We start from the raw sequence: 12,780 nt of genomic DNA, 5'->3' as shown, positions 1-12,780 counted from the left end.
AATTCTTCTCCTTGCGGCATGCTGCTATGCTCTCACACTATTCATAAAAATGCAATTCCGTTCAGCTTTGACTCCACAATATTGCAATTGGAATTTGGATAAGGTTGAGTATCAGGGTACCAAACACACACACACACACAGCAACTGCAAAGGGGAATGTGGTGATTTTGTCTGAGGTTGCCATGCCAACCGCATCCCATTTTCACGGTGCCTCTGAGCCCTGAGAGTATTTTATATTTAGGTAATTTGACGCCAGCTAGCATGTGCTCTTTGATCTCCTGTGGCTGCACACTGCGTGGGATTTGTTTTGACTCATTACCCAATTTTCTGCACATACTACAAGTAATTCATCAGTTTCTTCTCAAACCTGTTCTCCATTTCCTCATCTTCCCTGCCCTCAACACAGGGCGGAGATTAAACTCTCGAGGTGCTTGGCGGACTGAGCCTTGAGATGGATGGAGAGGATTTGCATGAAGTGGAATTCAAGGGAGAGAAAGTGAGATGAAGGTGTCTCGATGAAGTGGAGGCATAGGGTGGAAACGATGTACAGTAGATCAAAAGAATTGGCCAGATCTTTTTCCCCCACAGCAGCTCTACATGAAATATAAAACAGACTCCACTAGGAGGAAATTAAAATTCCCAGCTGCCAGCTCGTCCTTAAAAATGACATCAAACGCAACATTGTGAGAAATTCAAATGAAATAACCGCTCTCTACAAAATGCATTTTTAAACATGTCCGTTGCGTTGTTTAGAATGATTACGACCCTTCAGCTGAATGCAACCACCTCCTTTTCAGATCGGTGACCCCTTCCGTGAACTTCAGGGAAAATGCAAGTTAAATAAACCCTTACAGATTTCAATTGAATATATAACTAACCACATGAATAATTGAGCTTACAAAAAGCCTCTCGAGACATATTGAGTTAGGGTATTTTGATAACTTGGGAAAGAAAACAGACAGATGTGACAGAAATGGCACTTTAGCTGCAGGAAGGCTGCCCGTGTCTTGCTCTTTTGCGTCAGATGTGGAAAAGCGAAACCTTTTCTTTGATTTTCAGAGGTTGAGTACATTTTGATTATAAGTGATGTCTGGACAAATTGTCTGACCCTCTAGTGCAGTGGTTCCGAACCCCACCAGTTTCATATGTGCATTCACCGAACCCGTCTTTAGTGAAAAGGGAAAAAAAAAGAATTCAAGACTTCAATGTTTTTTACTGGCGCACAAAATAAGCCGTGCATGAACATCACCTTGATCAAAGAACAAAACCAACACAATGCATGAACTCACAACAAATTACATACTGGCAAATCAGAATTTACACAATAAATCAGGTTTGTTCGGACGTCCTCAGTGGAGGCTCTGCTGAACCCCTGAGACCGACTCACCGAACCCCTAGGATTCGATCGAACCTAGGTTAAGAACCACTGCTCTAGTGACTCCAAGACATGAGAGGAGGGGGCGTGGCCATACGTCTTATTAAAAGTGGGCGTTTCTGAAGGCATTAGTTATTCCATTATTTCTCTAAAATGAATGGATAAAATAGAACAAGATTACTTTTTCCATTTGCTGAAAATGTATAAATTGAGCTTGTTAGTGAAAAAAAAAAACTTTTGTGTCCCTTATAAGCACGCTGCCTGCAGCCTCAGGACGCACTTATCCACTGACACCGCCCCCCCCCCCCCCCCTTCCATTCCCATCTTCCGCACAGCGAGCAAATCTCGCTGACATCGCTGCGAGCTAGCAGGGCTGCGTCTACTCCCTCAACGGCATCGATTCGGAAGCGGACGTTGTTTTTGAAGGTAATCCCTCTTTCCTTCCATTTTCCTGTTCTACTCTTTTCGTGACACGCCTCTTCTCATCTCGTGTGCCCACCGCAGCCGCCATGGAGGACACGCTCACCTGCTGCAGCCAGGACGCCACCTTCTCTCAGGTGTTCGGGCGCCAGGGACAGTTGATGCAAGCCAGTGAGTTGAAGCTCCTTTTCTGTGCAGGCTTTGACGCGGCCAGCCGTGCAATGGCTTAAAAAACGTCTGACTTCGAAACGCTCATAATGTTCGATGATATTTTCTTCATAAATTTTCCACGCTCCTCAGAGGACTTTATAAATGGTTCCCCATCGGTGCTAGAGTGCTGTTTAATTGTGTGGTACAAACGCTGCATGTTTTCTTCCTATTGAATGTCAAAATAGCACACTTGTTACGTCCTTTTAGCAGCATTCTTCAGGACGTAAACGAGCCACTGCTCACTTTGGTTGAACAATTAATCCAATTCAAATCAACACCATGATGTAGTCTTGACAACGTAGTGTAAATATTGACAGAAACAACAAGGTGAAGTTAAGCCGTCAGTTATGTATTTGCGCTTCATCTTTTATGTTTGCATATTGGCAAATAGAGGAGCAGTTGCTGTTAGAAATTGTAGCAGGTGTGTGAACATTGCACTACGGAGAAAAATGAAGTTGGTCATAACTTTTATTGTTATTGTTTGGAGCAGGAGGATTGCCTTGAGGTGTGAGATCACATTTTATTAAACCACAAAAAACATAGTGTGATGGTCAAGGAAGAAGCAGGTTGCTAGAAAGAGAGGTTGGCTCCAGTCTCAATTTATTTAAAAGATTCAATGCTGCTTGCAAAAAATCTAATTGGCTTTTTAATTTCCCACTTGATAGAGGGGAAGGGATTTAAGAGCCCTTCCGATTTGTTCGCTAGCAAAAGTCAATTTTCCATATTATGCATCACTCGGATCCTCTCGCCCTGTTTGCTCCCCACATCAGCAGTTTGATGAGGAGTCCACGTCCCACGGGCGCGTCATATTCATAATGCAGATATATGTGGAGGTACACCGGGAAATGCTGCAGAGGCTGAATTATTGACAAGTGGAGGTTGTCAAGGATTTTTTGGTAGCAACCTTGAAAGGCTTCACTTGAGAAACGTTATTGCAATGTCACGGCCAAAAAGCATGGTGTGGGCGACCCAGAGGAGGAATTGCCTCTTGAGTGAGATTCTCAGCTGTTGCATCCGTTACATATGACTTTCTGACGCATCTGTTAATGCCAAAAGAGGCGTCTGCGTGGAGGTTCAAAGCTAGCGCATCGGCACTATTTTTAGATTTTATATGCTGTACACTCCCTGGACACTTCATTAGGCACACCTGCGGAATGACGCATTACTTTTAAAATTCCAGTAATATAATCATTGTAACCATAATGCATTTCAACCTAGTGATGGACCAGATATATACATATTTTAACACTTTACATTGGCTGAGAATTCTAAATTGATGGGTCTGAATGTGGAAGTGTCTATTTGGATTCTGCAGTTGATGGAAAGGTGTAACCCGCATCTTGCCCAAAATCGACTAGGATAGAGACATGTAAAAAAATGGATGGCTGCAAATAAAAACACTCTTTAAGTTCATGTCGCAGTAAAGAAGTCCAACTGGTGGTGGTCCTGTCCAAATATCTTAATGGTGAAAGCTTGTGTCCACAAGCTGCTCAGCTTTATTTACTGCCCAATCCAATCAGCCTCACCGACTTTGTGTCATTTGTTCTCTTGGTGTACGAACGTGTTGACTTATGAGGTGTTTAAAGACTCCCATTTGCATAAGCTCCTCGACTTCCTTGCTTGCGGCAAGACACACATGCATCTTCATTAACTCCCCGCCGCCAACTCCATCAGCGCGGTCAATAAAGCAGCACGAGTTGGCTGACAGCGCTAGTGCAGTGTTTGTGCTCGCTGACACTTTGCTGTAATTCGTCTAATTAAGTTATTTTGTCTCATATTTAGTAGCTAACTAATAGGTCGCTAACTCCTCGGTTTTATAAATAACTAAGGTGCCTTTTTTTTTCTCATCCAACTATTTGTCTACCAAACTGACTAAACGGATTCGGGTTGGTGTAATATTGCTAACTAGTGAGGTAACCAACCACCCAACAATGATTCATTGAGTCATTCATTGACATCGCCATCCGCTCACTTCATATTTAAAGCGCCTAATGTTTAGAAACGGTTTTAAATTGAAACTGTGTAGGTGAGCGTCAGCGCGCACATTTGAAGTATTTACATATTAGCTGGATATACTCGTACCTTGGCCTCCATTGAACATGTTCTCTCAGATTCAACGCCCTCACATCTCCAGCACTTAAAAGCAATCAAATGTCCTCATGGCAGCGACCTCAGCACACGCTGCTTTTAAGCTTTTAAGAGTGTGCAGCTTTCGCAGAATCACTCAACACGTTCGACATAAATCTAGTCTTGGACAACGACCCAGAAGACATTGAACAACTATTAATAAGATATCTGGAGGGAATTTATACATCAAGGCGGATGTTTCCGTATTTGCTGTCACTGCTGCGTTTTCTGCATCATTGAGTCGTGTGCCGAAATGTCTGCTGACTTCACATATTGGCCTCCTAGTGCCCACTTTCCTCGTTTACTCCCTCTTCCCCGTATCTGCTGACATACAGCCCACCAGCGCCGTCTCACCACAATTAATTCAACAATAAATATGAAATATATTGCAGTATTATGAGATACCTTGTGGTTTTTAGCAATAATAATGTCACGTTGTAATATTTGTATAGACTCTGTTTAGAGCAGGGGTGTCATATTCATTTTTTTCGCGGACCGCATTGTAGTCGTACCTTCTTTCGGAAGGCCATTACGACTGTCAATCCAAATAAATGTATGAGCACCTCATTATATACAGTAAAAGTTACAAAACAAACTGACAAATAACTCGTCTTCAAATCAGGCGAGTAAAAACTTGCTAAATATCTATAAAAAAAAAAAAGATATTAAAAGTGAAGACAATTTGCAATTCTCGTAATGACACACGGATTTGATGCACAATTTGTCTTCGCGGGCGACATAAAATGATGTGGCGGGCCGTATCTGGCCCCCGGGCCTTGAGTTTGACACCTGTGGTTTAGAGACATTATTTCTGTAACTAAATTACGAACATTTCTCTCTAAATCATCATCGCGCATCCCAATTGTTGTGTGATGCGAGCGAGCGCGTTCCTGCGGAGAAGTTTGTCGGCTCCTTCCTCGCCGTCCATATAAATATGCATCAGTCTCCCCTGTGGTGATGAAACGTCGCTCATTCACTTGGGTGCTGCTTTTTAACATGCGAGGCGCACCCGCTTGCATGTTGAACGCTTCAATGTTCTCATCACAAAGTTTGCATCTTTGACACCAAGTATGTCGTGTGTATAGATAGGGTTTGAAACGTGTGCGTGTCATTGTGCATGTGTGTGTATCTGTGTGCATATTTGTGTGGGCGTGAAGTTGTCAGACAAGAAGTTGACGTAATGGAAGTGGCTGGATGAGCAGCGCGTTGGATCCGACTAAGCCGCACTTGAAAGTAGAGCGCTCATTGCGGACCTGACGAAAAGATTTCATCATAACCATGGCAATTGTGTGTACTTCTCACCTTGTGTGCTGTTTGACCTTGCGTTGTGTTTCTGGACTTGGTGTGGTGTCTGTCACCTCACCTCAGGGGTCAGAGGGGTGGAGGATATGGGCTCCAAATAAAATTTCAAAGAGAAAATATTTCCAATTTTAATCGTTATTTCCCTCATTGAAGAGTAGAGATTTTCCAAACCAAAGTTTGTTGTCTTCTGGGATTTGCTTTATTCCTCCTGATGCAGAAAAAAAGATCTGAAGCAGTTTTCCCTTCAACATTATCCTCCGTGCAATTCATCGAAATCCAGCAGTACCTTGACATTTAAGAAAACTCATCAATTTCCCCATTGAAATGTTTTGAATTGTTTTTCATCTTTTCCAGCCTTTCAAAAACAACAAACACTACTTTAATGTCTTTTTTTTTTTATAAGAACAGTAGCACTCTCGAGTGTTTACGCAGTTTTGCTCCGCCTGTATGCATCTTGTCCAGAAAGGGCAGCATAGTACATACGTAAGAAATACACAAAGAAGACAATTACAACAGCTCAGCCAGCTATTGGTGTCTCATATATGTCTGTGAGCGCTGCTGTATTGTTTGTCTACATTTGCTGCTGCACCGTTTATGTTCAAATATTTACTGCAACCTCAATACTAGTTTTTTTTACTCGACTTATTCAGATGTTTAGAACTTTAACATTAAGCTGGCAAACTATTCAATGCTTCTCTTAGAAAGTGTTTTGTAAAAATATTTGTGGATTAGAAGTCCACACTTTAGGTCTAAAATGTTCCTCGTCACTTTTTTCAATAGTTGCAGGAAATAATTGTTGGAAAAGTTTCTAAATAAAGCAAGCACATTTCTAAATTGCCATCACTAGGCTTTTGTACGGTAGCTCTTTTGTGTTGGAGCCATGTTGTTAGAGGAAGCGGTGCATGTCATTGGAGACGCGCTTTGAACTACAGACGCAGCTTCAAGCGCCTTGTAAGTCTCAACAGGAAAAGTGTAATCAAAAATAGATGGATGGAGGTCATGCGACAACGCTGACAGAAACGATGAGGGGCTCGTAGCATTTGATGTGAGCGGCACAAAAGTTTTGTCGAGCAAAAGCGTCTTTGAACTCACTGCACACTAGCGTAGGTGTTAATAAGCGATGGCGCAACCTCTACTCTGAACTCGGGCTGGATTGTCTACTGATAAAACAGTTGTGCGCAGAAAAGAAGGGTCCTTTTTTGTAAAATGGACTTGAATTGCAATCTTTGAAGTTAGTCTTTACTGAACTAAGTGTTGAGAATGTTGCTTTATTTTGATGTAGGAATGTTGCTATTCTAATTGTGTGAAAAACATCCAATTTGCATAATAACCCCCCCCCCCCCCCCCCCCCCACTGAGTTTCTGCTCCCATGAGTTTGCAGCAGGGCTGAGCAAAAATTCACAGAAGCATTTTCAAGCCACGTACAGATTATGCAGAAACATTATAGTCAAAAGCTCAGTGCTGAAACCGTATTTGTGTTTGCGGTCGAAATTAGGAAGCCGGCACCTCGGGCCAGACCAAGTTCCAAGTTCGGCCGATTTACAAGCCTCAGGCTACCAATCGAATATCCATCCACCCATTCATTTGTCTCCTGCTTTATCCGATTTAGGGTCTTGGTTAGCTCAGCTGACTTCAGCCGAAAGGCAAAGGCCTAGACCAGAGGTGTCCAAACTACGGCCCGCGGGGTCCAGTTTTTATTGGCCCGCAGCAAATTCTGAAAACATAATTGAATATGGCCCCCACAAGAAGCGTGAGCTCAACTCTGTTGCACTTCTCAGTTTCAACACTAGATGGAGCCCGCCACACAAATGAAATCAAGCAAAGAAAATCTTTTACCGCGAGTCCCCAGAAATGGCTGCACCGAAGAAACGCAAAATAGCAAGTGAGTGTAGAATATTTCAAACACGTTGGGAAAATGAGTATTTCTTCAAAGAAATCAGCAGAGAGTGTGTCTGTTTGATTTGTAATGAAGATGTTGCTGTGATGAAAGAGTATAATGTCCGCATTTACTCCCGGGAGCCGTGTCAGAAAGCTCGGTGCACACAATGAACTGGATTTCAAAATAAAGTCGCGTCTAATGTCCGAGGTCAAACATGGCGATAGAAATCGATGTTTACGTTTAGCATCGATGCCACTAAATCGTAGAGCCTTATATCGATTAATCGATGTGTATCGATGAATCGTTACACCCCTAGTAAACATTGGTTTATATCGCCGTGTTTGACCTCGGACATTAGACGCGACTTTATTTTGAAATCCAGTTCATTGTTGCTTGCTTCCTCTTTCCGGGAGCAGTGAGCGGCGTGTTGTGTTGTGAGCAGAGCAGGCACGTAAAAGGGGAGTCGACAACTCGTACACGGCCCCTGGGCTGGTGCTATGGCTAGTGTCCAAAAAGATGGAGAAATTTGCTCCCCTTTAGGCTTCAAGTCATTCTTTGGAAGCACTTTGGATTCCAAAGAAAAGATGACTCAACGGACAAGACACTTGCAGTTTGTAAATCCTGCCATGCGGTGATCAAATATGCAGGGAGCACAAATCTCGCCGCACATTTAAAGAAAAAACACGACATCAAAGTTCAGTGTTAAAATAAGCACTTTGTCTACTACAGTACTCTTGTGATTTCCTAAATAAAGAGTTTGCAGTACCTTGTTGATTTTGCGTATGAATTGTTATAAATCAGGATATTGTTCTATATTTTTTATTTAAAAAAAAAAATATCGATCGTAGAGCACTATATCGTGATGTATCGTGAATGAATCACAGCAGGCTTTAAGATATCGGCAAATATCGTATCGAGGTTCTTTGTATCGATATGATATCGTATCGTGACAAAACCTGCGATTTACACCCCTAGTACACACCCATTTTCAGGTGTACCTCCTGATTGGCTGTTGGATCTGTGAGGTCACTCGGACACTCCATTAGGTACACAGGTTTCAGGTTTACCTAATTTTGTTTTTCTTAAATAACAGGCCACTTGATTAGGGAAAAGTCACGATCAAAGCTTAAGTGAAAGTGAAAAGTGCCAATTTTAAACTCATGTAAATGTAAGGTATTTCAAACAGTTTGTTCAATGTTATCTGACTTCAGATATGAATGAAAGGCAGAATTTGTGTTTTTAGAGTTGTTCACATCTGCCTGAATGGCTTATATTTGGTTATTTTGTCATTTGAAAAATAAAGACAATTGTGACAAGGAAATTTGTTTTATAACAGTGTGTATTTGCATGAAATCTTTGTAGTTAAAAAATGTCTAAAAAAAACTATTGGTCTGGACACCCCTGGCCTAGACTGATCAGAAGTCAATCATGAGGCCTGCAGAAAGATGCCCATTTTCTCTCACTGTCACTAAGTTGGAACTAAAGCCAAGCTGCCTGCAGCCTACTCAGGCTAATAAACCGTCGGTTTGAGGCTGTAATAAATCCATTCTTGGCAAAATCAGAGAAAAAAAAATGACGTCATGTGAAAGTGTCTGTAAAAGACCAGATGGGGGCAGCGTTGCCCCTCTTGCCAAACCAGAGCTGCTCGGGACCAAAGACTCAATGCTACTTTTTGTTTTGTGTGGCTGATCACACCTAAAAAGCTGCACAAGAAAAGTTATCATATACTGCAGAGAATATTTCACTCGTGGGAATACACTCTCTGTGAATGTTTATATCTGCAAGCAATTAGCTGCTGTTTCAGTGAAACAGCAAAACCTTGCAGAAATGATTTGGCTTCATTATCACAGTGCAAGGGAGCTGTGTCTTATTTAAAATTCACATTTGTTATTCATACATATGGAGATTCAAGTTATCCACTCCAGGACCCCCACCCTGATGTAGTTTCATTTAATGAGCAGCACACAACTGACCACAAGTTTTGTGTCAAAGTATGCACATGAATAATGAGACGTGGGGCAGTTACAGTAACTGAAAATGTACAAAATGTTTCTTTTGTTGTTTTTCTATACATTGCCTCTTGTGAACATCAGCAGAAATTTCGAGCAACATTGATTACGGTGATGAATCAGATCCCAGTAGATTCCTTCCGATATTTCAAAGTTTTCAAAATAAACTGCTCGTAGGAAACACACCCCTGTTTTTGAATCTACACACTGAATTGGACAGAATTTTTGGCAACTATCCGTTCAAGAAAGAAAAACCTACAATGATTACCGGAATAACTTGAAACTGACAAAAGTGACGTATCCAATTACTCAAGAGGATTAGTTCAATTGGACCCACATGCTGCTGTCGCAAAAAGCCAACATTGCCCAGCCCAAAATTGATGCATTCAACCTCCCTGGATTAAAAGTTCCCAAAAGTCCGTCTTTTAGCGGTGTGACGGTTCAAGGTGGCGTTATGCTCTGGATGCGCTCCAACGTGGACTTTTTTGGCCTCGCTGAAATTGCGCGGGGTATTTATTTTGGCACCGTCAGCTTGGAAATGAAGCCCAGTGCTCTGGTGCGCGATTGCCTCATATTGTTCATTCTCACTCTTGTGGACCTTTTGGCTCCAAAATTGAGCTCTTGGAGCCTCGTCAAATTGCCTTGGCAGAGGCTGTTTGACACACAACTGATGGTGCCTCAAGCATACTGAGACAAAACCAGATTTTTTGAATGCAGACAACCTAATAGTGGCTATTCAGATCTTGCACTTCTCTGATTATACTTTTTTTCATCTATACATTCCGTTGCCTCTTCCTGAAAACGATATGGCTTCACATGCCTCATTAAGGCTCATTGTTTATGTAGCTTTGCTCCCGTGGGCGTCTACAAAGAATGTAATGGGCTGCCCAGATTTCACATCAAATGGCACGCCTGGCCAAACGTACTGCATCTGTACCTTTTTGTTCCTGGAATTGGTTATTTTTGTGGTACATTTTGAGTAGTTCTTACCTCAATTGACAGAAAAGAATAGGTCTTAATTAGGAGCCCTGTGGCATCCCTTAGGATTTAGATATTTGTCCTTATAGTGACTTGCAGTATACTAGTTATAGCTGGTTATATTATATACATTACACTTGTGTTATATCCCAAGTACTGTTCAGTTATTGATTTGATTGATATTTTTTGTTCTGTTTATATTCAAGTGTAGTTTTTGTCCCTCTGGCTATCAGTCCACGTAGTAAGTGATTCCCCTCTTCTCTGTGGACCTAAATCCTAACTGTATTATTTCACTTCATTCACTTAGAAGTGTGACAGTTTTGATTGTAAGATGATAAGTTGAATCACAAGTGGAAGAGAAGAGGGAGTGTCCACTTTCGCAACTTGACAGCATGTTTTTTTCCGTGGGGTCGGGAATTTTTTTTCAGTCCTATCCGCGACCCGTCCTCGCGTCAACGGGGTCAGATGTGCGCACCTTGTAATCGTTGAAGGCAAGATCGGAATTCAGTTGTCAGTCTCTTGTCATAAACATTTTATCCGCCTTTATCCTTGGCTGATTTGATGCCCGCTAGCTGGAGGGCCGCCGCGCCCTCGTAAAAAGTCTTTGCTGGAATACAAGACAAGGCTGGAGAGGAGTGATCATAAATCTGCTGAAAAGTTAACCTTGACTGCTGTGTTCTGCAAGTCTATAGCCGCTAATATATTGTGTACCCTTTTAATCTTGTTTTTTTATTTCACAACCTGACAATATAGCGATTTGAAAGTATCGCTAACAAACTGTTTTCTTTCATTTGTAAGCCATAAGAGGTCTTTGTTTTTCACCATACTCATTTGTCCCTCATGGCAGGAATTGAAACGACTTCAATAATATGTATGAGTATTTGTTTTCCAGTTTAAATGAATGACTTTTTTTAACCTACTCCAGCCTGAAATATATACATTTCAAATATTAGTTTAGACTTGGGACAGAACGTACATTTTTAAGAGAAAGTGCTTAAAATTTATTGAAATATTCGAATTAATAAAAGAAATTACAGAAAATCACAATTGTGTACCATTGGTCAGTTGTCAGATGTACTAAATAAAATATTTATTTATTTGTGCGGGGTTTACTTGTTTATGGATCATACTGCAAGATGCTTCTTATGACTCTCATACAACTTAATTAGAAACCCAAATATTTTAAATAACTGATGAATGATCAAAAGGGCTCACGAGTCTGCTTGGAGCTTATGCCTTAATTATTCTGTTCATTGCCATGCAATGCACGCCTCCCTGCAGTGAAAACATTGTTCCAATCATTTTTCACACGTTTTAGGATTACAACATGGCTTCTTTCATGTGCAGACAACACTTGTGTATTTGCTGCCGATTCATCCGGCAAATCCTTCACTGCCTCTTTGTTTCTTTTTAATACTGTGAAAATTGACTTTTTGCATCACTAAAACACACACTGGTTCATTTTAATGAAGTAATTGATTGAAGAGGAGATAAGTTATGTTGAAGTGCAGCGCGTTGACTTTGTGCATGCGTGCGTCTCTGCAGTGAAATGTGACTTTGCATTGTAAAGACAATTCTTCCACAAAGTCTGACAGCAGGAAAAGGCCAACTTTGCACGAAGCCAGAGAGACAAAGCGGTCCGAACGGTGCCGAAACGACCGTTAACTGCAACAAGACATAATGGCATTATTACAGCGGCGGACCCCGGGAAGAATCATATCACATAATTGAGCAAATGTGCGTTTCTGTGTCTCTCTAATAATGGATTCATCCTAATGGGTCCCTTGTTGTCCAAAAGGAGAGTTTCATTCACTGAGGAAGGATCACAGCAGCTTCGGGGGGGTGGATTCTAATTAGCGGGCAAATAAAGCAAAAGCTGGCCGTGCGGAGAAGGAGATAAGGAGATAAGATGTTTGTGCGGGAAATGACTCTTGTGTTTTCTCACACGCAGCCGTCCAGTCTCTCAACAACCTCAACGACCAGATCGCTCAGTTCATGGTGAGTCGGCCGTGGAGCCTGAGTCGGGGAGAGAGCGTCTTCCTGACAGGGGAGCAGGAGGGTGACGCCGTCACCAAGTCCATGACCCTCATGAGACACCTGCTCATGGATGCACAGGTGAATATTTTTATTATTTATTTCATTTCTCATATTTTTATTTTATTTAGATTTGATTAGTTTCAGTGTCCCCCGCCTACTGCCCGATGAAAGCTGGGTTGGCTCCAGCAAGCCCGCGACCCCTGTGGGGATAAAGCGGTACAGAAAATGGATGGATGGATAGTTTCAGTGTGTTCATTTCTATCAGTCCATTTTCTGAAAACAAAAGCCAAACTTGACCAAGACAAACATTAAGACGAAACATGAACATAAACAAAATTTCAATTATCTTAAGGAGCAACACTAAATTAATATAATAATAAATGCACTTTTGTTTTCAACAGGAATTTAGGCAGTGAACCACAGATTTTGTCAAATTGATGCCT

General features: G+C 41.6%; 1 protein-coding gene across 2 annotated transcripts in view; it reads left to right on the top strand.

The window, feature by feature from the left end:
* Positions 1 to 1,785: 1,785 nt before the first annotated feature.
* kaznb (kazrin, periplakin interacting protein b) overlaps positions 1,786 to 12,780 on the top strand; it is a 51,684-nt gene continuing 40,689 nt past the window's right edge. Inside the window, exons 1-3 of one of the 2 annotated variants that reach the window (XM_061291758.1) lie at positions 1,786 to 1,801; positions 1,880 to 1,966; positions 12,252 to 12,415. In XM_061291758.1, coding sequence (XP_061147742.1) covers positions 1,885 to 1,966; positions 12,252 to 12,415 — 246 coding nt within the window. In that variant the 5' untranslated portion in view covers positions 1,786 to 1,801; positions 1,880 to 1,884. Of the gene's footprint in view, positions 1,802 to 1,879; positions 1,967 to 12,251; positions 12,416 to 12,780 lie in introns of those variants that run through there. The other variant, XM_061291759.1, reaches the window with a different exon arrangement.

This window comes from Syngnathus typhle, linkage group LG11 (genome assembly GCF_033458585.1).
Source record: "Syngnathus typhle isolate RoL2023-S1 ecotype Sweden linkage group LG11, RoL_Styp_1.0, whole genome shotgun sequence".
Lineage (NCBI taxonomy): Eukaryota > Metazoa > Chordata > Actinopteri > Syngnathiformes > Syngnathidae > Syngnathus > Syngnathus typhle.
Note: the sequence above shows the minus strand (reverse complement) of the source record. Positions and strands in the feature narration are given on the sequence as shown.